General features: G+C 34.4%; 1 protein-coding gene across 1 annotated transcript in view; it reads right to left on the bottom strand.

Moving 5' to 3' along the window:
• Positions 1–6,709: 6,709 nt before the first annotated feature.
• LOC110093939 (RRP12-like protein) overlaps positions 6,710–26,347 on the bottom strand; it is a 35,926-nt gene continuing 16,288 nt past the window's right edge. Inside the window, 15 exon segments of the mRNA XM_028701397.1 lie at positions 6,710–7,412; positions 7,560–7,688; positions 9,449–9,525; positions 9,607–9,708; positions 15,822–15,950; positions 16,091–16,252; positions 23,172–23,285; positions 23,535–23,609; positions 23,700–23,834; positions 23,919–23,975; positions 24,053–24,146; positions 24,227–24,405; positions 24,915–25,124; positions 25,221–25,412; positions 25,482–25,691. Coding sequence (XP_028557230.1) covers positions 6,830–7,412; positions 7,560–7,688; positions 9,449–9,525; positions 9,607–9,708; positions 15,822–15,950; positions 16,091–16,252; positions 23,172–23,285; positions 23,535–23,609; positions 23,700–23,834; positions 23,919–23,975; positions 24,053–24,146; positions 24,227–24,405; positions 24,915–25,124; positions 25,221–25,412; positions 25,482–25,691 — 2,448 coding nt within the window. The 3' untranslated portion in view covers positions 6,710–6,829.

The raw sequence follows: 26,347 nt of genomic DNA, 5'->3' as shown, positions 1-26,347 counted from the left end.
TTCTCTCATCATCAGCTACTATCCTCAGTTTTAGCTGATGAATTAGGGCCATTCCTTAGCACTTACAATGAGATCATTAACGTTAAATTTCATAACAATGTTCTCCATCATACCTCTAGCTCTATGTATTACTCGAGTAAGTGTAATGCCTCTCGAATATACAATTGAAATTCAATTTCTTCTAGAATATAAATAAAATGCATATTTGGCTAATTTCAGGTATTATGAGGTATATTAATTCAAATATCTCTTAATATATGACCCTAAGTACTGGTTTCAAAGCCTCTTAAGTGAGACTTAGATCTCATTTGAAGATGATTTTTTTATTTAATTATGTATTATAATATGGAAAATCAAGTATCATGTATTTGTAAAAGTTTAATTAATTATTTTGTGAATAAAATTAGCTATAATTTTTTTTTTAAAACATTCATTATGAAATTTGACAAATAGGCTTTCCAAAAGAATTACTTTATTTTCAAAAATAATGTTGATTTTTGTAAGATAAAAATTATCCTTATTTTTTTTTTCGATATTTTATAAAAGATGATACTCTATTTTTTTTTTAATCATCAAGTTAGGTAATGTGCTCGAAAGTTTATTTTGAGTCAAGTACACCATCTTTCGACTGCATACTACGTCTTTAGAGTTCACACTGAATGTCATTGTTTCAAATATTGTTGAAACTATATTTGAGAAAAAATTGAATATCATTTGACTATTTGAATAGGTTTTGAATCATCGAACACGATTTGAATATAGTTCGAGCATGCTTTGAATCCTATTAGTAAACTATTCAAGTGGGTTTTTAATCATGTTTGAATTGGGCTTGAATTACATTCAAATAGAGTTTACCTGTGGTAGATACAAAAAGGGTGCATTCCAATAGTTTTATCTAAGCAGACAGTAAGGTTGATACATCAAAGTGCAATCACAACTATAATATAATAATTATATAGGATATATAAAAGTGTAATTTATGAGCTATAACATATCATGGTGCTATCATAACATGGATGACATAACATATATTAAGATATTAAGAATTACATTAAATCAAAGAAACTACAAGTTCTTACAATAACAAGAAGAGTAACTAAAAACCATTATGAATGTGGTGGGCTTTTGGGCTTACAAACAAATTGATTATAGCCTCTTCATATATGTTGTACCTATATTACTTTGTATCTTTCTCCTCCTTGTTGACTGTAAAAAAAAAAAATTATAAAAATAGTTTAAATTAATTAATCAAAATTAAATTTTTTGTTAAAAAAATGCAATAAATCGAAAAAAAAGAAGAAGAAGAGAGGAGAAAGAATATTTTTCCACTATTTGATACATACAACCCAACCATGTACAAAAACTCAAAAATCTTCAAACAACTGTACAAGCTCTCTCAAACAAAAGCTATCTTAAACTCGCAAACTCCCCAACCTTTATACAAATTGATCTCAAATTCTTAAACTCTCAAACAACACAAATTGAAACTCTATACGCACTCAAATTAAACTCTTCTACAAGTTCTCCAAAGCCCTTCTTGTACGAGTTCTTGCAACTATCTTTGGGCTATATCCTCTGCAACTGTGAGTCCTGACTGTTGCAACTACTGGCTACGAACACCTACAAACAGACATATGAGTAGTCAGAGCATCATAAATAAATTGAATGAATCTAGCTACAACAAGTAAAACAGAGTACTGAAAAGCAAGAAAAGCTAAGTACGAAAAAGCCAGTAATGTAACAGTGCTGAAAAGACGGGTAAAGAAGTGAACTACTATGGTAGGAAAAAGGTTACAAGCATAGAACAACAAAAAATACTAATGCAAGTGTCAAAGCTCCGAAGTGTAAAAATCACAGATCTTTCAAACTCTCCAAGTATCAATTCCAAAACAACTGACATCCTCTTAACAAACAAACAATCAAATCCAAAACTTTTGGGTAGCCTTGTTTATAAAGACTTGGTTGTAAGACCCGTTACTCGGCAACTTTCGTAGGAAAGCATTAAGCCTGATCTTAGGGGAAAGTTTTAGGTAAAATTGACGTAACTCCTAACTCCCAATTAAAACTCCGGCCACTTCTAATAGAAGTCGTAAGTCCGATATCTGAGGGAAGTGTTTAGGTGATAATACAAACCTAGACCCCTCAATTGGGCATCCTAGTCTATAGGATTAGGTTGTAAGACCAACTTTCGGGCAACTTCTTACTGAAGTTGTAAGCCCCCAACATTTAAAAAAATTACTAAACAAATTGTAACGAACCTAAAATCCAAATAATCAAAACTTAAACCTATGGGCATCTTAATCTAAAGGATTAAGTTGTAAGACCCGCTTTTCAGGCTACTTCCTAAGGGAAGCCATAAGTCCTATCCAAACAATTAAAATTCTTGGGCATCTTAGTCTAAAGGAGTAGGTTGTAAGACCCACAACTCGGGTCGCTTAGCTTACAAGGCTAGGTCGTAAGACCCACCGTTAGGCAACTTCTAAGAAAGCCATAAGACCTATCCAACTAAAATTCTTCGGGCAACTCCTAATCGGAGCCGTAAGCCCCAAAACTAAATAAATTACCGGGTAACTCCTAATTGGAGCAGTAAGCCCCATTCTAAATCAATTTCTTGGGCAACTCCTAATTGGAGCCGTAAGCCCCAAACTAAATAAATTAACGGGTAACTTCTAAGGAAATAGTAAGCCCCAACTCAAATTAAATAAAAATTAAAATCCACACCTAATCACTTCAGTCTACTTAGGATCCCTGAGAGGAGGCAACCCATGGCTGCTAATCAGATTCCCTGGACACTACGATCAATGATTGTTAGTGTTGGTAGATTGGAACTACGGTATACCCGGGACGACGGAACCATGGGATCTTGATCGGGTTTACCTTCATCTTTCCCACAATTGAGACTAAAAATTTAGAAATTTATTCATCCTTAATCGAGAGTTCTCTCTTACTTGTTAAGAGGGGTAATTAACAATGAGTGCTTGCGCTCATAGAAAGTAAGAACCCCAGATCTTTAAACCCTGACACTACCCTCAGGGGAAATCTGGTTAATTTCAATCTGATTTAAGGTAAATGAAATCCTACGGCTGCAAAGCGGGATTCATGCACTCGTGCCATTTTTCTTGAGCCAACACTCCTTTAAAAACCTTTTGTTTTTCTTTGGATGACCAATCTTCGTCACAAATGGGTATCACGGTAACTCTGTTTATTTCACCTGAATATCTCAAGTGTCTTCACTTCTAGATAGATATATATTTTTAACATATCAAGCTAATTATGTTTATAAAATTTTTAACATAAGCTATAATAACTAACACCTTAGTTTCAAGCTGCAGACAGTATATATTTACATATGAGACTTATAACATAAAGCATTTTGCATGTACATGATCTCTCCAATAAATCAACGTTAATGTTGAGGTCACCATTAAGAAATTGCAATTTAAATTTATTAATGGGTTGGACATTCAAATTTCGAGCCTTATTCAAGAGCTTCCCCAATGCTTCTATGATTTTCTTTGTCAAAATAGTTTTTATATTCGATATAGTGTTGTATTTATTAAAAAATATTTTTGTATTGTGTACCCAAAATATTTCAACAAAATAATCGTTGGATAGGAGCATGCACACTTTATAACATTATTAAAGTTATTAACAATACCGGTTGTTATTAAATTGTTTTGATTAATAGAGAAGAAAGCATAAGCCTATTACTCAAAAATCAACTTTTTTTATATAAGTAGCTATGGTTGGATTCTTAATGTATGTTTTGTCAAAAAGCCTAGAAATCTCATTTCTTCTTCAAGCCTTAAAAATCAATTGTTATTCTTAATGATAGCTATTGATTTTAAATTTTGTCATTATATTTCTTATCATATGATGAGTGCAAGCTATATGATGTACCCTGAAAATAACAGATGAAGCAGTGGCAATACTGTTATGTCTATCAATGATGAACATCAAGTTTTACATTATGCCTAATGACTCTCTCAACCTATTCACAAAATACGTAAACGACTCATTATTTTTGAGTCGGCTATTGTAAAAGCTACTTAATAAATCTGGGCATTGGCATTTTGTGCCACTACCATGAGCAATATCTCCGCATTGTACATTCAGAAGTATTCCATCAGTACTTAATGTTGGACGACGTATGTGTGAAACTCCTTAATTAAAAGAAACTAAACTCTTAAACATTGAGACATCCTTTGGTGTAATGGTTGAAATTTCATTAAGAAAATTCATAGTTAAGCGTGTTCTTCCCGAAATAATTTTGGAATGGGTGATCTACTGAAAAATTACACCAACGAGACAAATTCATGTGGCTCTTAGGCCAAAGCAGACAATATCTTGATAGTTAAAGAGTTTAAGCTATTACAAATGGTATCAGAGCAATACATTAGTCGGAAGATGGGACCTAAGTGCAATACAAGATAAAGTGCTACGTCATATGAGCCACCTCTTAAACACTGTATGGGACAAAGTACTACATGACGGGCTTGTTGTATGATAGAAAAGTTTGCCTCAAACTTAAGGGAAAATCCTATAAGATGGTGGTGAGACCTACAATGCTTTATGGTGCCGAATGTGGTCATTAAAAGAGAAGCATTTTTTCTTTACATTCCAAAATAAAGAGAAGCATGGATACTAAGTTAAGTGTTGCAGAGATGAAGATGCTCAGGTGGATGAGTGGCTTTATCCTCAGAGATAGAATACAAAATGACCATATACATGAAAAGGTTGGAGTAGCTGCAATGGAAGATAAGATTAAAGAGAATCGCTTTAGATGATTTGGTCACATAAAACAGCGGCCTTTCAATGACCCGGTTAGAAAAGTAGAGGTATTAGATTTGACTTATGTTAAGAAAGGTAGAAATAGATCTAAAAAGACTTGGTTAGAAAATGTTAGAAATGATCTTTCTTTATTAGATTTAAACGAGAATTTGAATTTTAACATGACACAATGGAGAAGAAAGATTCATGTACCCGACCCTACGTAATGGGACAAAGGCTTGATGTTGTTATTCATACTTTTTTAAATATTAATTTATCCAGAGCCTAATATATTCAGACCATTAATTTTTCTTTACAGGTGGACGGTGGATTGGGTCCTTCAACCATTGATGCGGCAGCCGCTGCAGGAGCAAACTGCATTGTAGCTGGAAGCTCAGTCTTTGGTGCTGAAGAGCCAGCTCAAGTTATTTCAGCTCTTCGGCAGAGCGTTGAGGGAGCTCAACAAAGCAAATAGCTTGGTTTGCAATTTATCAATGCATATAATAGAAAAACCTTTATTTTTTTATAAGAAAATAAAATAATAGTTTTTCGACTTCTTTCAAATATATGCATAATAATAATTAGGTTATTAATGTCTTTAACTTGGCTGTTTTTCCAGGTAATGTTGAGTAATATGCTATTGTTTATGGTTATTTAAATAAAATTTACTTTTTTTGGCCGCTGCCATTTTTTCTTTTCTCTTTTTTTTTTTCCTGAAGTTTTCTATTAGAAACTGAGAATGATGGAAATAACCTGTTACCCTAAATTTTCCTAGTTAGTAAAATTGGTTTGCTTATCTTCACTGGATTTTTTTTGGGACATTTAGGCCATTTAAGGCAAACTCACAGACACAACGCATACACAAAGACTCGAACCTTGGACCTCTTAGTTGGAAGCCTAAGCTCTCAACCAATAGGCCAAGGAGAGTTGTGTTATCTTCACTGGATTATTGTATAATTTTTACCAACAGACTTGCCAAGTATGGCGTCACAATGCTTTCAAAGATAGTTTCTTTGAAATCCGATTTGCTTATCTTCACTGGATTATTGTCAAGGATGCTGGAGTTACTCAGCTGGAGAGTTCCCCAAAGAAAGGAAAAATTATTCTGCGCGGATACTAGACGCCGTTCATAGACGAATCAGGTCACATCACGTCACTTTTTTATTTTGTATCAAGTGACGTGACACATTATGATTTACCTTCAAACGGCCTGGTGTCTGCACAGAATAATTTCTCAAAAGAAAGTAATTCATGAAGGTTATTTCTAGCCAAGCATAAAGATGTTGCCAACATTGCTAGAAAGTATCAGGAATGCTAACTCCATTATAGGAACTCCATCTAATCATCCAGTTTTTGGTTGCTTGTCATATGAGGAAAATTCAGTTCAAATTGGCCTGGTCCATTCATTGTAAAAGATGTCAGAGGACCCAAGGTTTTATAAGCTATAAGATAGTTCCAGAAACTACTTAGGTCAATTCTTTGTGCCAAGCATGAAAATGAAGATGCATGAATTGCCACGTGTATGATATTTCAGGAGAACATATATAAAATTTGCATACATACTCAATACTAGTCTTGCATAAAACTATTTATAGGGAGTTTCATAACATTATTTTAAAGAATTTAATGAATTGTAGCCAATTTCAAAAATATTGCATACTTCATAAAAATATTTAAATAATGCATAGATACAATTACCTAATGAAAATATACATTTTTCTGTCAAAATTACCAAAATATTCTATTATACCATATATAAAAAATTGCACGTTAAAATTTTTCAAACTTAATAAAATCACATAAAACTCTAAATCTACTTGTACAAATTCTTTGTTTTTTTTTTTCTTTATTTTTTTAAAATAAATTTTCTCGACATTATATTTCTTTGATTTTGTGAAATACCAATTATGATGTGATTTGATTGATTAGATCATGCATGGAGCTTAAAATAACCCAAAATAGCTCAATTAGATCATGCCAAGAATCAACATCCTATAACTAATATAAAACAGCAGCACGCAACTGCTTTGATTGACAAAATATACCAAATCATCACAACTTACTTTTTGCCCCTTCTCCTCTTAGGAGTTACTGCCAGTGCCCTGGAAGCACTCTTTCCTTCAAGCCTTTTAAGATCTTTTCTCACCATGACACTGGCCATGCCCTTGCGAGCTACAGCTTTTCGATCCACTCTTCGGTTGAGAAGCTTGCGATCAAGAGGCCAATACGCATAGGGCTCCAGCTTGCCTTTCTTCCTCAAATCACCACCAGCTTTTTTGCTGGTGTATTCAACACCTGTGTAAGACCAACCAGACTCCGTCTTCTGGCGCTTCCTCTGGGAGCTCAATAAAGATTTTCTTGACATGCGGCTACTTGTTAAGCTTCTTGTATCAGAAACAGGATCTGAAGAATTTCTCTGCTGCTTGGGTTTGACACAATCATCGCGAACAATGAGACGGCCATCATTATCCATTTCTGGCTCGTCGTCGCAAGCTTCCACTTTCCTATTGGGCTTTGATGTCGACAGAAGAATCGATCTGGTCGTCCTTCGATCCAATAAGTCGAGTGGATCAACATCTGACTGATCTAGAAAGTCTTCTGGCAAGCTCTTCTTAATAAATAACTTGCGCATTCGGCTGGAACTAAAAAAAAAAAGGCAATTATGAATTGAAGCAACATTGTTATTAGTCATTTTCATTTCATTTGCTAAAAAACATAATTAGTGGTTCAGATTTGTCATCCCTCAGCTAAAAAACTTGTAGGAAAAAAAAGGCAGAGCAAACGCAAACCTTAATGAAGCTCTGGAAGCATGAAAAGAGGTCCTGGTGCGTGCTACTCCATTTTCAATATCACTTCCTTCCCCTCCATCCTCATCTCCAACATCAGAAAATATGCGGGTATGATTCCATCTACTGTGCCTAACAAGTGGTTTTGATAAAATAAGTACCAAACTAGAGCATGAGCAACAGCGGTGAAAAACTTTGTATTAGCTTGTGAAATAATCTACAATGCACTTAATTTATATTAGCTACCTAACGAAGCATTAAAATTTAGTGAATCAAGGGTAAACTATAAAATCATTAAAGCATGAATGAGCAAACTTGGGGTTCTTTTCAATTCTGATTTACAGCTACGTTGTGTTCTTCCACTTATGCTCATTTGGATGACAGCTTAATATTTCCTTCGCTAAAACTGCGTAGCCAAAAACAAAAAAAACAAAATCTACAGCAGTTGATCTTTCATCCTCCATTTTCGATGACCCGATTACATGGGCACCCTTATTAATCACAAATACAATCACAGTATCTTATATATGCCATGCCGCCAATCACTTGCAATCAGATGCTCCACCATTGCACAGCCTCATCCAACCGTTCAAATTGCCCTATGCCCCACGCACCCATTGCTCAATACACCAATCATCGGCAACCAAGTTATCATCGGCAGCGAAATCTTCCACCACAACACATCGAAGGCACATCTGCTCATACTACAGAAAAACGGTTCATGATCTTCTACCTCCTGCAGCTGTGAACCCGTCGTTCACCACTCTAGTATCTCACCGGCAAAAAGTTCCCTCACTAATCCCCAAGATCTATGGAACTGCAATAGAACACTTGAACTTCACTTTTGTGTTTTTTAAATGATCTCCTTTCTATTATTTTTTACAATATAGAATTGTGTTTACAGCTAAAAGCATGCATAAGAAGAGCATGAATTGATATTATATTTATACAATTTTAGAACTTCATCTCATTAATTATAGTAATTTTAAGTGATTATTCGTCATTATTTTGATTTTTTACCCTTCGAAGCATATAAAAAATGCTATAAATACCTGCAACTAAACATGTAAATTCCACTTTTGATAGAAACAATAAACCAACAAGTCCACTACAGGCAATATCAACAATTTTAACACTAGTTTTCCCAACTTCTCCCATAATTGCTTAACACCTTGCTTTTCAGAGAAAACATTCGTACTAAACAAAACCCTCATACACTCCAATACTATATGCAGCAAAGGAAGTTCAACTAAAAAAAAAACATAGGAAGATAACCTACATGCTTTAACAGTCATTCCATAAAATCAGCAGCTCTGATCATAATTTCATTCATTAAAAAAAACTTACTGATATCTTCCATATGTTACAAAGCATCCACTAGAGGCAAGACTGATCCATAGTTTAGAAGCGTACAAAATAAAATCATTTATATACTGAGGGCTTTTACAGGAAAGTGATCATGTTCATTGATGTAAATTTTTAGTTCTCATTTGTTTCCAATACTTTAATCATGCATATACTAATTAGTGAAATTGATTCCCAGTTAGGGGTACCACAACGTAGTTCAACTGATTCACACCTGAGAGCTCAAACCTTCACTTGTCTATGAGTTAAGGATAATGCATCTTCAGTTCAACATTAAAAAAAAAGGCATTTTTGAATTATACTTCTTACATGAGGATAAACAGTTTGTATCAAATTGTACTAATTTCAGTTAAAAATCTATGACCTATTGGGTTACAGCAACAACATATTTTTTCCTTGCACGGCAGCAGAAAACCAAGAAAACAAAACAAAAATAAAGTAGATGAATCAATTGATACCTATCTAAAAGCAAACAAATTTAACATTAACTGCAAGTGCAGAACGCATTTATATTCTGATTGCAATACCTGGAAACACTTGTTCTTGAGTACAACGAATTAATATCTTCCTGAGATTTACCTTTCCTTTCTTTTCGCTCCTTAATCTGACATCAAGATTAGACAAATTTGAAACAAAAAAAAAAAATCAAACAAAAGTGATGCAACGATATGATAAAGCTCTTTACCTTGCGAATGTTTTTGAGAAGTTTAAGGTGTTCTTCAGGCATTACTGCCTTAACAGCATTTACACCACATTTACTCACAAGCATCTCAATAAGAGATTTAATCTGGCAATAAAAAACAGAATAAATACGTGTGGATGGATTTAGAAGGAAATAGGTCATAATATAGCATAGCCAAAATATTGTGCGAAGTTGCTTGTTAAGATCAATATCTCATGTAACAATCATCGATATGAATTAAGGAGACTTCATAAAGCGAAATCCCAAATAGAAGTGTGACAATGCTCATGATGATGAACAAAAAATAAGAACTAGCAGCATTTTATATAAGTTTTTACTTTCTTCAATATACATCACTCTTTTGACAGTATAAAATGAAAAATTGTATCATATAACATGGATATTAGTTGAGTTAAATAAAATGGACTTTATTCATTTGCTTGGTGCAAAATGAGGCCTTGTTTCTCACGAAAAAATATACATGCTTGTTGTGTCTAACAAGGTTGTGGATCTACTCATAGAAAGGAGCCATTAAGAGGCTTGCATGATCAATAAGAAGCTCCACAGGCTTGAAACAATAGGCTGATAAGTAATGCTCCAGATGAGTGAAACAAAAAATGAGAAAAAGAAGAGGTCAAAGGAAAAAAAGAGAAGATAAAATATGTTATTACTTCAGAGTGGATAAATTTTAATCACAAACTACGAGGTGTGGATATTTATAGTTAAAGATTTACATTGATGTCAGCAAGTTTTAAATTTAGATCAAAGGATCACAGTAATCTAGATGTGCACTTTCATATAATATGTAACCTCCATAAACTCAAAGAGACATTCTTGACAATTCAAGAAGTAGCACAGGAATGAAAATCAATACGTAAACTATACATTTTTTTATTAAGGGTGAAAAAGTTTAGAGTTGCATATTTTGTAAGAAGCCAATGAATTTCATTTAAAGTATCATAACAATCAATTTCTAATTAAGGATATTAAAAATACACAGCATGACACACTCGTGCCAGGTAAGAAAAAAGAAACTGGGAACATAGTCAAATTCTAAAAAAAAATGCTTCCTTTACCATGGCATATCAATATCCAATATGTATCTAATCTACATGGACCACTGATGCTTATTAAAATGTCATTTGGACCATACATTAATACATAAACATAAAATTAAAAGAAAAAACACTCCCTCTAAATGGGTAAATAGGGATGACTGCATACGTTCATGACCCGCCCATTTTATTCTGAAAGATCAGTTACTAATCATCATTTATGGTGTTTAGTTGTTGTGTTTACAAGAAAATACAATGTTATGAATTTATGATTATTTTAAGAATAGAAATATATTCCAAAATTTTTTGTTGATTTTAAGTAGAACATAAAATAACTTTTGTATTTTATTTTATAAGTAGGACACAAGGCCAATCCAAGACTCATTAACTCGACACAGGGAGAAGTTTATAGCAAACCAAAGTACTTTAGTCTCAAACTTAATACCTCTAAACTAGAAACCAAGAAGCATATCACTCGAGATAGAGACCATTAGGGCTCCATGATTATGATTTAATAGATCATTTTAAAAGTCGTACACAACTTGGATCTTGAGAACACACCAGCCTAAAATATAATCAAAATTCAAATCATGGGTCCTCATTTATAGAGATGTGGTTATAAGAACATGGCCTAAGAATGCATTGTAGGGCTCTTAGATCAAGTTTAATCTTTTTGGGAAGGAAGTTTATTAGGAATGTGGAAGTTAGGGTAACTTTTAATAAAATTTCAAAGCATTCAACTTAAAGAGAAGAGCCCTAGTCGCCTCAATAGATGAGAATTTCTTCTTTTTGCGACCGCACTTTGTTGTGGGGTGCCTGCATAAGATGATTCATCTATAATGCCCTTTCATGAAAAAAAAAAGATAACAAGGCTTGATTACAATACTCATTCTCATCATTATATATAATACATTTATTATTAATGCTAAATTGGATTAAGATCATTTTATGAAACATGGGGGATTCAGTATTGCACTCACATGGAAGTTATTTTTCACAAGAAAAAGCTTAGTTGTGTGCAAACAATTGTCAATGAAAAAAACAAATTATTTAGACCAATTAATATTAGTAACACAAAATAGACCTCATACATCAATATGGATCAAGGAAAAGACATTCAAGTTTTTGAGTGACTTATGGGATAGCATACTCTATTCTGTTTGGCCATTTGACGCACCTCACACTCATACTGATGTGATACAAAGGTGTGAAGAGTTGCTTATGTGATACAAAGGTGCGAAGAGTTGTAACAATAAAGATTGAATTTATTTTTTGCTAATTAGTAACTCGTGCTTCAATTAAAATAAATTCTTAGAACTTTTCCATTGAAAGAGTAAATAATGTTAAGCCGTTACAAGAGGTTAACAAAACAGTTGCAAGAACAACAAAATTTAAATAGTAATTTTAATAGCTAGCAAACAGAGATCCACAGTGTAACATCTAGACATGGTCACTTAGAGTTCCTACTCACTCAATCACTCTTAGGCTTAACGGTTGAAGATGAAGCATACGATGAGAGAAATTGCCACTAGGAAGATAGTACCGAAGGTCTTCGTTGACGGAGAGGTAGCCACGGACGGAGAAGGGGTAGATCTCCCAACGAGAAGCCAAGGCGTCTTAGGCTTTTGAAGATCAATCATCTCTACTAAGCAATAGAGGATGCGCTTGATGTATCTTTCCACAGTCTCGTCGTATTCCCAATCGGGATCGTAGAAAGGAGGGAGAAGAATGTCAATCTCCCCACGATCATTGTAGGCGAAACCGTGATCAACTTCGGGATCGGCCATTCATCATAAGCATGAAAAGGAAGGTACACAAGGAGGAAGAAAGAGAGAGATGGCGGTGGGGAGAGCTCGCGGCTTTAGAACAGGGAAGAGGGGAGGGGCGGCGGGTTCAAGGGGAGAGAGGGTTGGGGTTTCGACTAGAGGAGATGGGTTTAATTTCAAAACTGAAATTGATTTCAGTTTTGAAGACTTTTTGAGAGAATTAATTTGAAAATTGATCTCAAATTAATGGGTAATTAATGCATTAATTGGGGTGTTAATGGGGGGTGGGGGAAATCCATGCTTGGGCCGACGACATGGGGAGAGGGAGGAAATTTGGGGAGGTGTTTAGGGAGGTTTCCAAACAGGGATTATGAATTAGGAAAGTTAATATTGAGTCCAATCTATTTTGAATTTAGATTGATGTCATGACTAACTTTCCTATTTAGGAATTCTAAAAATGGAAAGAATTTGAAATTCAAATTTTGAATTTCAAATGAAATCAAATTTTCCCTCTCATGCTTAGCTAAATTAGGAAATCATTATGAAATCATCATAATGTAGAGCAATTATGAGGGAAGGGGGGGAAAGGGGCGGCGGCAAGGGGGAATGGGGCGGGTTGGGGTTTGATTGGTGGGTGGATTTTGAGTGGTGGAGCTAACAGATGATGTGGGTAGAGGGGTTGAGCCGCCGGTGGTGGGAAATTTGGACGTGGCCGGCGATTGATTTGGGAAGGGGAAAGGAAGACGAAGAAGTAAACAATTAAGATAAAATTAAACTAATCACGAGTCACGGACTCTTCCAATGACTGGTGGGCCTTGCAATTGCTCCCCTTGAGCTCACTCTCCCTTCTCTCTAGCTCTCATGCAAGAAAAGACGTAGAAGCAAATAAAATTTCATTACACATTCATCAAGCTTTTACAACACAATGGGCCACTATATATAGGCCTCTCCACATGAAAAGAAAAGTACAAACATGCCCTCTGGGCTACAATGGCATAATACTCCCCATAAGGGTAAAAGCGGAAAAATAACAAAAGCTAAATAAAACATCATGCGTACAACTAGATAAAACATAAAGCGTCAAAAATAAAGACGTTGAATCATTGCCGTCGATCTACGATTCCGTCGCCGATACACGTGTCTGAATCTCTGAGCGATGTCCTCATCATATACTCTTCAAGTTTTATTTTATTGAATAACATAGAAAATATGAATCATAATACAATAAAAAATGGATGACCCATTTGAATATGCTAAAGCCAAATTTAAGCCCTCCTTGTATTCAAAGTTTCAAAAAAAAAAAAAAAAAAGACCGCAGCATGTGATCATTACTACTTGTGCCTGCATAGTTGAGTCTGTTTTTTTTTTTATTTTTACTATTATTTTTACTTAAATATATAGTTGAGTCTGTTTCATTCCTCAACATGTCAAACCATCTTTTTTGTAGTTTCAATCCTAAAATAGACATAAGTAAGATAAAATACTACAATGCAATTTAGGTGGGACGTCAAATTTTTAATTGATAATAAATTCATGAACTCACCTGATTGAGCCATAGACAAATACACATTTATTTATATGTTGTCAAGAAGGTGTAGAGTTTCTTTAATTTTTCTTGCTTTACTCCTTCCAACTCTACGTTAGTTTTTTCTTCCATAAAAGTAGTGTTGGCTTGATGTATCTGAACTGGTTTTGGTATGAACCCTTATTTTTATTGTATGGAGGAATCCCTTGAGTTTCTAACATTTTTTTGATGTATGTTTTACCTTTTTGCAGTAAAGGATTCAAGTCATGATTATTCGACAAATTTTACGCTAGTTGTCGACTACCTAGAAAGCATCCACTTTTTTCATCCAGGACATGGGACCTGGCAACGACAGTGTTAAGTAGAGGAATAGATGGGGATATTATCAATAGAATTCAAGTTGGATTGTTGAAGTGGACGAACGCATCGAACTTGTTGTGTGATAGAAAGTCCCCCTCAAACTTAAGAGAAAATTCTAAAAGATGGCAGTGAGACTTGCAATGCTTTATGGTGTAGAATGTTGGCCATTAAAAGAGAAGCATAATACTAAGTTAAGTGTTGCATAAATGAGAATGCTCAAGTGGATGAGTGGATTTACCCTTAGAGACAAGATACGAAATGAGCATATATGTGAAAAGGTTGGTGCAGCTCCAGTGGAAGATAAGATTAGAGAGTCGCCTTAAATGGTTTGGTTACATAAAACAACGGCCTTCTGATCACCCGGTTAGGAAAGTAGAGGTATTAGATTTGACTAATATTAAGAAAGGTAGAGGTAAACCTAAAAAGACTTTGTTATAAAATATTAGAAAATATCTTTCTTTATTAGATTTAAACGAGAACTTGACAACAAGCGGACACTAGTTGTGATTCACCTTCAAGCTATTGGAAGAACTGAAGCAATGCGGAAATTTTTCTGGACAACAAACGATAATGCTCAGGAACCTTTTTTTATACTAGAGTACTGTAGGAAATATTTAAATTTGTAGGTATTTTCATTGAGGACCTTACACTCCTATTTATATAGCATAATTCTAGATTATACTAGGTAATTTCTATCCATGAAAATCACTAATTACATAGTGATTACATGACAATATTCCTAGGACAAAGTTAGCTGCAATGGAAATAAATGGTGGAAGCAACTGCTTACACGTTGGATCTTAATATTTTTTGTGTTAGATATGTAAATAACATGAAATAAAGTGATATGTATGTAAATTTCTCAAATTTCAATAGGAAGCAAAGTTGGAAGGGCGGTAGCCGAGCAAAAGATGATGAAGCTGAGGAAATCTTGAGAAAGTAGATTGTAGAGGAAGTTGCGGAATTACAGAAGAAGCCAAAGAATTGAAGATGAATAGATTTCTTCTGTCATGGGCATGATCAGCAATGAAGGTCTTTATTCAATAATGGAGCTGGTCCTAATTGGAGAATGAAGCACTCAACCATTTTTGTGGGAACTAATAAGAGGACTACGGACTGCCTAACTGCAGCCCTGGTCCTGGTGAGATGAAGCTTGGAATGGAAGATGGTAAAGGGAAAAAAAAAACTACTGTTTGGAATAGAAGATGGTAAAGGGAAAAAAACACTAGAACAAAGCTGGGATTGGAAGAAGGCTAATGCCAATGACCTTAAGATTTTATAGGCATATCCCATAATCAATTGTCCCAAATCAAGAAGCAGGGAGGTAGCAATTTCAGCATCTTATCCAAAATAATCAAGGGAAACAACTTATAAATACATGTCAGAAAATGTAATTTCCAATAAGTTAATCTAAACCAACCTTTGTAATGTGTGTCCTAACGTAACACGGTGTGCCCAAGATAATAGACCATAACTAATTTATTATACATTATCAAATATAGAAAATCATACCTTTGCTTTAAATTGATTTTTAGTCTCATCTCTCCATTTCAACAAACCTTCAATTATACCCTTCAAATGTGTTTCCAAACCATCAGCTTTAGATTTTGCAACCAATACTTTGATCAAACCTAAATTAGCCTGTGATGAGAAACATTTCAAAAATTTGCAGAAATTTCTTTTTAGCAAATATGCGGCCAGAGGATACAAGCACTTATTTATTAGACAATGACCTAAGAAAAACATTTGATATGAAATATAACAAGGAAAAGCAAGGTTACTTTGACTATTTCACGATTTTTCCTCTGTAATAGGAGAAAGGAAGATGGGAGCAACTTGTAGGCCGAACTTATGAGATCAGAAAACTCATATGCCAAGCGAGCTAGACCTTTGATAGCAGCACTGACCATATGTGGTCTTTCACTAATCAGACCTCCAGCAACCTGAAAGGTCAGCGAAATGAATATTTTGTTAGTTATAGCAATTACAACTTTTGACAACACACTCATCTCACTAATAAAGAAAATAACTCAGCTCAAAAAAAAATTCAGGTATTTGCACGACTTGAAGTCTAATCAGCATGAAAGCTGTTCTAAAACACTTATGGCAACTGAACTTAATATCCCAAAGTCTGAAGTAACCTAATTAAAAGTTAATTCTTATATTTACATTCACTTATTATTCATGATTAAAACTAAAGCTTCTACTTTTAATTAAATCAAAACTAAGAGAATCTCCTTGAAGAAAATTGAATTGCAACATGTCATGGTGAGCATCGCAGCCTTTGCTATGGAGTGAATCATACTATTATCTATTATGGCATATGCCAGTTATTTTCCCTTAAGTTTAAGGGGTGCTTTCTCTCACACAACAAGATGCATTCATCCACTTCAACCATCTAACTTGAATTCTACTAATATGTTTTAGATCCAAGATATCTAAAATGTATACTCTTATTAATGATTTGATCACCCAAAGTCACAATCCCCCCACTGGATATATTACTAATAAAATTATACTCCAAGTATTCGGTTTTAGATCTACTCAAACGAAAATCTTTAGACTCTAAGGTTGACCTCCATAATTCAAATTTGCCATCCAATCCCTCTCTAGTCTTATCAACAAGAAGAATATCATCAGCAAAAACCATATACCAGGGTACATCCTCTTGCAAATGTCTAGTAAGAATGTCTAGTAAGGACATTCATGACTAAAGCAAAAAAATATGGGCTTAAGGATGATCCATGATGTAATCCAATTGAAATAGGAAAATACTTGGTCAAATCACTTTGTGTTTGAACACAAGTAATAACTCCTATATACATATCCTTAATGACTTGAATATAAGCATTATTAATCCCTTTCTTTTCTAGAACTCTCCATAACACTTATCTTGGAACTTTATCTTATGCTTTCTTCAAATCAATAAATATCATATGCATATCCTCCTTATTCTCTCTATACTTCTCCAACAAATCTCTCAATAAATGTATAGCTTCTATAGTAAACCTACCCGACATGAATCCAAATTGAATTTGAGAAACATTAGTGATGCATGACATATATGAAAATTTGATTTAGATAAGGATTTTGCATGCTTATTGAGTAAGAGCTTTATGATGATTCAAACAATGGAATAAAACCAAAAAGTGGTAAACATAAGCTTAGGCCAAGTTACTCACGAAAAGTAAAAAACCTCATAATAATCAATTACTCTTGGCATTGCATACGAGATGGGTTTCAACAAGAAATCCCTAATCTAACAATAAGAGTAGTGCTATGAAAGATCTCTCAAACAATTCCTACTAAATACTAATCTTTTAGCGGAGCTTGGCAAGATTTTGCATGAATCAAATAAAACCACAAGCGATGATCAACGAAGGAGGTAAGCGAGAAGGAAAGAGTTCACCATTTGCTAAGATTCAACCTTCTCGCAAGCTTGGACCGCAGGTGGTGGCGTCTTGACGGCTAGGACAGTAACAAATCCATGCTCGAACCTTTGGATAGCAAGTAGCAAACCTGGGACAGCGATTCAGAATAGTTCCGGGCAGCAACGGTCGCACCCAGATGGGCTGGACAACAGAGAACTGCTTCGGGAATCTCTAGATAGCAGATACGTGGTCTTGAGAAGATCCTGGACAGCAGTTTACTGTGTCTAAACTTCAGGACAGCAGGTATAATCTGTCCAGAATGCAGAAATCAACCGATATTCCTCTGGATAGGGGTGGAATGGGCTGGACTTCTTGGACAGCAGACGTATCTTGTCCAGAGTTCAGGACAGCACATCACAGCTTCAGGAAATAGAGGTAAACCATGAAGATGAAGGTTTGGGGGAGGAGGCTAAGGCTAAGAAGGCTTAGGGGATTAAATGGAATTTGAATTCTTTCCAATCATAGATGATTAAATTTGGAAAGAGATTTAAAGGGAAATCTCTAATTAAATTTAGATTTGGGATAATAGGAAAGTTTCCAAATTGAATCCGTCTTAATTTAGGAATGGATTCAAATTCAAATAAATTTGAATTTGGAGTTTAAAAACTTTCCAAATTTAAGAGGATCTAAATTAGGTAAGCTCCCAATTCATTCCTTAAAGGAGTCTTGGGAGAAAAAGGTGGGAAAGGGGGCCGGTGGCATGGGGGGCAAGGGAGAGTTTATGGAAGCATTTAATGCCTTCTTGATTTAAGAAATTAAATTTGGAAAGAAATATCTCATCCCAATTTAATTTAAAATTCAAATAGGAAGTGATTTGGAAACTTTCCTAAAATAGGATTTATATTTTAGGTAATAATTTCAAATTCAAATATATTTGAATTTGCACTTATTTGAGTTACCTAAAATGTAGAGTTAATTTAGGACAGGTGTAATGCCATTGATGAGGAAGGGAAAGGCAAAGTGGCGGCCGGCAGTTTGGAATAGGGTTTGGTTTAGGGTTTGGTGGTGGGAGTTGGCCAGCAACAAGGTGGATTGTGGTTAGGGAATCCGACGGCTAGGAGGTTGGGGATTGGATGGGGATGTTGGTGGCTTAATGGGGAAGGGGGAAGGGGGAAGGGAAAGGAAAAAAAAGAAACGAAAGAAAGGTAAAGGAAGAAGAACCACGAACCTGGCCGTCTCTAAGGTTGGTGGGTGATCCGATTTTCCTCCCTAGGGATTTCTCCTAAGCTCTCTCCTAGAACTCTCACAACTCTCCAAAGAACACATGTGCAGGAATTTTCTTATAATTCATTCATTAACCCTCCAAGAAAAAGAGGGAGGCTTTAAATAGCCAAATACATGAAAGAAAATAACAAAGACACTATTGCCCCTAAGGCTGTAAGACATAAAAGTGACAGTAGAAAGGGAAAATGAACAATAACAAATCAAATACATAAGATAGATCAAAATAAATAGGCACGATCGTAGAGGTAGATCTTTGATGTCCTCATCAATTAGTATCACAACGTAATTTATGCTCCATAACTCTCTCCCAAAATTTTAAAGTACGACACCTCAACTTATATCCTATATAATTCGCACAATCTTGTGCATCACCTTTATTCTTAAAAATAGGAATTCACACTCATTCTCTACTCATCTGGCATCTTTTTAGTCTTCAAAATAATATTAAAATTTTAGTAAGCCAAGAAATTCATTCATAACCTAAGCATTTATACGCCTATATTGGAATATCATCATGTCCAATAGCTTTTTCACACTTTATTTTCTTAAAGCCTCTCTAACTTTAGTTTTATTAATACGCTGATCAAAATAAAAATCTCAATTTTCATGAGTGCTATAGTCACTAAAGTCAATCGTATTCTCACAATCTTCATTAAAAAGCTTAGCAAAATATCTCATCCGCCTTTGTTAAATATCCTTTTCTAAAAAAAATACTTTTTGATTTTGATCATTAATGCACTTCACTTGAACTAAATCTTTATAGCTCCTATCTCTTTGTGGATAATCTATACATATATCTTTCGCCCTACCTAATATCTAATATATTATATAAATCATTAAAAGTTAAAATCTTTACATCGCATATTGCTTTCTTAGACTCTTTACGGGTGATGGGAACATCAGAGCTTGGAAAGTCTATCAGAGACATGGCCGTCGATCTATGACCACGATTGAGTCCATGTACTTCTGAGTCGTATTATGTATTTTCTTTATTATTATGTTATGTTGTATTTGCTTTATTACTGTTTCCGTTTTTACCCATTACTTAAGGGAGGTCGTATGTAAGCCTAGAGCGTATCATCGTCTTTTTATTTTCTTGAGTCATTTGTACAAGGCTATATATAGCCCTCTTGTTCTCTTTTCATGTTAATGAATAAATGATAAAATTTTCTCTTGCTTGATTTCTTTGTGAGATCTTGAGAGTGCTTGAGAGAGAAATCCATAGGAGAGGGAAATCGGATCACCCACCAACCTTGGAGATAGCCAGGTTCATGGTTCCTCTCCATTATCTCTTTTTCCTCCCTCTCTAATCTCCTAGCCTCCGGCCAAGACATTCCCAAAACCCTTAGCCGCCGGTCACTTAACTTCCCACCACCACCCGCCGCCTAAACCCCTCCCATCACCCAAACCACCGACTAACCTAACCCCCCACCATAACCCCACCAAAATTCCCTACAAAGCCAACCAAGTTGTCGGCCCCATCTCCCTCCTCCTCCCTCCAAAATTGAAATCCCCTCTTGAATACATTCCATAAATGATTAGAAGGCTTAATTTCAAATTTCAAAACAATTTGAAATTGAAAATTCTTTCCTAATTTAAGGAATCTATTTTAGGAAAGTTCCTAAATTAAATCCTTTTGAATTTCAATTTGATTTGGATTTAATTAAACCTTTCTTAATTCCTAAACCCAAATTAAGAAACCCTCAAATCTCTCCCTTCAATCCCTCCTAACCCCATGATGTCGCCAGGCCCATAAGTAAATCCCTTGGAATTTATTTCCAAATATCCCAAACCCTCTCTTGGAAACCTTTCCTAATTCCTATCCACCTCCTTTGGCCAAAATCTCCTAGGCCCTACTTGTTTAATTTCTTTCCAAAGGAGAATCTATCCTTTTGGAATTAAATTAAAACCCCTCCCTCTCACCCTTGTCGCCGGCCCCTCTCTCTCTTCTCCTCCCTTGATTATTTCAATCAAGGGATCTAGAAGGGAATTGTTTGAATTAAATTTTCCTCCGCTTAAATCTCCCAAAATTTGAACCTAATTTCCCCAAACCTCTCTCCTTGGCTGGCCACCTCCTCTTACCTTCTCTTACTTTGATTCTTGAGAAAAACATCTTTATTTCTAGGGAAAGACGGCAAGGACAGCAAAGGGTCACCTCCTCCAACACTTCAACGCAACGAGATTGATGCATGGCCGATCCCGACCTTGATTACGGCCTTGCCTACGCGAGCAAGGTTTCGTTCACATCCTTCACTCCACTTTATTTGACGTCAATCCGAAAATTGACAACACCATCGAGGAATACAGGGAGCAACTCCAACCTTTTCACGTATATGTTCATTTCGTATCCTATCTCTAAGGGTCAAGCCACTCATCCACCTAAGCTTCCTCATCTCTGCAACACTTAACTTAGTATTATGCTTCTCTTTTAATGGACAACATTCAGCACCATAAAACATTGCAGGTCTCACCACCATCTTATAAAATTTTCCCTTAAGTTTGAGGTCATGGGTATAAAATGATAAATGAAGGTAGTAAGACTATATTAATTTTTTCTTTAGCTTATGATTTCTTAATAGCTAATACTTATTTAAGAAAAGAGATGAGCATCTTATCACTTATATTAATTATTTTCTTATAAGAAAATTAGATCGTTTAGATTGCAAATATTATAAAATTATTATGAGTAAAAATTTATGTACCCAACATCGATTATTAGTTTTAGACTTTAATATAAAGGGGCAAAAAAATAAAAAAAAAATAATGTAAAATAATTTTCTAGGATTAGATAGAGGCATCTAAATAATATTAACAAAAGTATTTTTGAGAGTAAGATTTTAGATCTTAAGATTCTGTCTGTGTATGAGGATGTTAATATTATGTGGAAAAAAGTGGCTATTAATATTAGAATATTGCAAAAGATGTGCTTGGAGTTTCAAAGAGAAAAGCTCTTAATAGTAAAAATAGTTGGTAGTGGAATCCAAATGTGTAAGAAAAGATAAAAAAAAAATTGTTATAAAAATTGGTTTAGATGTAAAAATTCTAATGATTGGGATAGCTATAAAGCGGCTCGTAAAGAATCTAAGAAAGCTATTTGCGATGCAAAGAACTTAGCTTTTAATGATTTATATAATAGATTATATGCTAAGGAGGGGCAAAGATATATGTATAAATTAGCCAAACAAAGAGATAGGAGTAGTAAGGATTTAGTTCAAGTGAAGCGTATTAAGGATGAAGATCAAAAAGTACTTTTCTTAGAAGATGATATTCAACAAAAGTGGATGAGATATTTTGCTAAACTTTTTAATGTAGAATGTGAAAATACGATTGACTTTAATGGCTTTATCATGCTAAATGAAAATAAATATTTTTATTTTTATCGGAGTATAAGTAAAACCGAAGTTAGAGAGGCTTTGAAGAAAATGAAATGTGGAAAAGCTGTTGGACCTGATGAAATTCCAATAGAGATGGGGAAATGCTTAGGAGATAGAAGGAATTTCTTAGCTTACTAAACTTTTTAATACTATTTTGAAGACTAATACCAAGTGGTCATACTTTGTTCATCTAAACCATTCATTGAAACTAATACAACCCTCTATCAATAAACATCAATCTCAAAAGTATGTCTTCAACCCACATATATTTTCACTTTGGCATGGTCGAGATAATTGGATGAGTCAACCCAATAGTTGCTAATCAGGCTATATGGGCGTTACAACCCAATTGAATCGATGGTACACTCGAAATAATCGAATCAAGGGATCTTAATTGAATTTACCTCTATCAGACCAAAAAATTCCCATTAAATAAATTCAAACCTAAATATTAACTCTAAGCCTACAATTGAACCTACATTTAATAATGGGGGATTGTGCCCATAGAAAGTCTCAATCTCAAATCTAAATAAGCACTAAAACAATATTAGAAGAAATTTGGTTAAACCAAACCTGATCCACCTCAAGAAAAATTATTGTTTGTCCCTCACATCAAATTGAGGGGGGCTGAGGAGATGGCTTTTTTAAGTGATTAAGATAAATAAAATAAATAAAAGCATCTTCAAATACACCAAAAAGCATTTTTTTAGCATTTTAATGCACATACGGATTAGTTTGTTCATTGCTAAAAATAAAACGGCAAATCATTGGAACTAGTCCCTAGAGATTTTAAAACAAGACCAAATATATGAAAGATGTTCGATTAGTATTACCATACTAAAAAGTTGGTGCAGGTTTTCTGTTTTACCACCACGCTCTTCATCCCTGCATGCATGTCCGATTTCGACCAACAAATCATATGCTTTATTTCTAGTTTTTTTATTTGTCTGTGAAAAAACGGAAAAAAAAGAGTTAAATGAATACATTAACTACATATATATATATATATATATATATATATATATATTCAAAAAGTTTGACAGTTATTGCAAATTTCTAAGCACTATAAAAGTTTCTTTTTAGTCAACCGGCGGAAGATTTTTTAGAAAGCAAGCATGGGAGATGATAGCCATATGGCCCATATCTGTTATATATGAAGTAATTTGGGCAATTCTTATAAGTTTCTGAGGCAATACCTCTTTCAAGGAAAGCAGTATTTCTGTTAAAAATGCACTAATGAATTCCCTCATCCTTTGCTCTGATGGTGTTTCCTGAAAAGAATAAACAATATTTTCTTTGAAGAAACAAGTACCAAACAAACTGCATTAGAATCCAAGCAGAACCTTGAACAAAAGACCGACCTTAGAAATATGAACAATTACATAATATAAGCAGTCAAGACGGTGGCGTTTTGCAGAAAAATGACAAGATGCAGTTGCCGTGATGATCAACTGAAGCAACTCATCCAACTTATTTGACAAAAATCCATTAGACTCCTAATGAATATAAAAAACAGTCAAATTTTCTATCTAAAATGAAGATACTAAAAATAAGTCATCATAATAATAACAAAGCATTACCTTAAGAATAATTGAAAGAATTTTATATGCTTTTTTCTGCATAAGCCCTTCTTCATCCTGCAAGTGAAACAGAAGTTAGATATCAATTATTTCAGGAATACAAAAAATATGACAATAATTAGATTAATAGTAACCTGGAGTGCGGGTTTAGTAGCACTGAATAGCAGATCAATCTCTTCTTCATCCAAACCGGAGACAAGCATAGCAGCCAATTCTAGCCTAAGAGCCCTGCAATGAGAAATATAAATTTAGATAATCGTGTTAGAGTGACCATCTTTCAGGACCAACAATTAAACATTATAAAATACCTTGCACGTGTCAAAGAAGCTTCATCGGGTAAATTGTCAACTTGCATGGAAGATGATTCCTTAGATTCCTTTAATTTGATAACTTTTTTGGTTACTTTAAGTAGCTCTATCATATTTTTTCTGAAGATTTTTTTTACAGTTGCTCTATCTGATATAGAGGCGAACAAATGGATAGTGGACTGCCAAAAATGAACCATAAACCATAAAAACTCACCATTCTAGCCACTTCAATAAGCAAAATGAGAAAGGACAAAAATTAGAGCGAAGAGGAATAACAATAATTTTGATATAACATAGGTAAAAATAGATTGTAACCAAGTTCTTTAAAGAAGGATGCCAAGTGCACGATTGCCCTGCCATAGTGCAGGGAATAAGGAGGGATAAATGCATACAAAATTAGGCATTTAACCCATCACTGCATAAAATAATTTAATAAAATATATAGAACTTATGCTGAATAAGAAAATAGCATCTTAAGCAAGTGTATACCGCAAGAAAAGACGGAAACCAATTGAAAATAAAATGAAAAGAAAAGACAGAATATTTTGGCTATCAAATAATATTAAAGTTGATAAAATGCAGCAATCACTATATGCAGCTTAGGGCGGCCAAAACAATAAAAGATAGCTAGAGTAACCTCCTCCAAACCTCATCACCGTTATTTAAGAAAACTAATTATCACAAATACCTGCAAGCATCCACCACTATCATTTGGCGCTTCCAAGAAAACCTCTGACAAAACTGACAAAAATTTAGAAGATGATCCCAAAATGTTTAAGTTTTCCCGTGCAAAATTTGCTGTGTAAATTTCCTTAGCTTTCCTCACGGGAAAACTTAGCTCCTCATCTGACATTGCAAATCTTTCCTGGGATGCACTTTTATTTTGTTGAATGAGAATCTAAATGACAAAAAGACGAATTAAATACCACTACAAAATACAATAACCAAATAGATTACCAGTAATGAAATATAATAACTATCAAATAGTTTGCACCTGGAGACCCGAACAGATGATCCCATGCAGTTCAGATTCCTGACGGAGCGTGTTGCACAATATGTATTGAATTTCTTTAAAACTAGTATTTGCATCAACTGGATAGTTGCAAAAGGAAGGGAATAGGGACCACAAGGAATATATAAGGCCTTCTATATTACGAGCTGAGAAAATGCGTCCATCTCTCTCCAGCTGCAGGATGGCATAACACCATTACTTTGGGAAATGAAACTAGCCAAACAATCCATTAAAAATAATTACCTTCAGTGATTTCTGCTTTAAAAGGCTGACCATATCCAAAATGTACTGAGAAAAGAAATGCAATTCAGCGCCAACTGTGTATTGCTTTAAAATAGGAAGTACCCACACATTCCAATCAGTAACATCTTCTGCGTCTAGATTGAGTGGCAACAAGCATAGAAATTTCTCAGGGCCCATCGCAGCAAGTGCTGAGCCAAGGCATTCATGAAACTGCATATTTAATGAACTTAATCCTACTAATGTTTGTTTTGAAATTAAGCATGCAACATAAATAAGCAGAAATCAACAAAAATAAATGGAAAAAGGCATATTTGTGAGAAATATCAGAGAATAAAATAGTTTTATGTGCTAAATATAACCATAAAGCTATGAATGAACTTGCAAAAGATATCCAACATATTTTTTTGAGGTCATCCTACATTGGTCACATAATCTGTAAATCAAAAGAATGCTTACAACAACAACAACATCATCATCAAGCCATTGTCCCACTGCGTGGGGTCGGCTACATGAATCCTTTTTCGTCATTGTGTCATGTGAATCAAAAGAATGCTTGAAAGAAGAAATTTCATACATTAATTACAAAATGATAAGCATTAGGTTTCTCAATTGAAATCCAAGTACCATTAATAGTAAAAAAAATACACTTTTCCTTTTCCACCATAAAACACAGAGGACAAAAAACTTGTCGGTCATGTGAAATTCAAACCAAACACCCAAGCGTTGGACAACTTTTTGGTTCATGAATTAAGGACTTCCTCAAAAAAACATTGAAAATGTTACAATTTTCAATATTTCATAAGAAATATAGTTGTATGTAAATCCGCATGAAGCCTGAAACCAAAATAATGAGACAAAATTTGATG

Source organism: Dendrobium catenatum, unplaced genomic scaffold (genome assembly GCF_001605985.2).
Source record: "Dendrobium catenatum unplaced genomic scaffold, ASM160598v2 fragScaff_scaffold_156, whole genome shotgun sequence".
Lineage (NCBI taxonomy): Eukaryota > Viridiplantae > Streptophyta > Magnoliopsida > Asparagales > Orchidaceae > Dendrobium > Dendrobium catenatum.
Note: the sequence above shows the minus strand (reverse complement) of the source record. Positions and strands in the feature narration are given on the sequence as shown.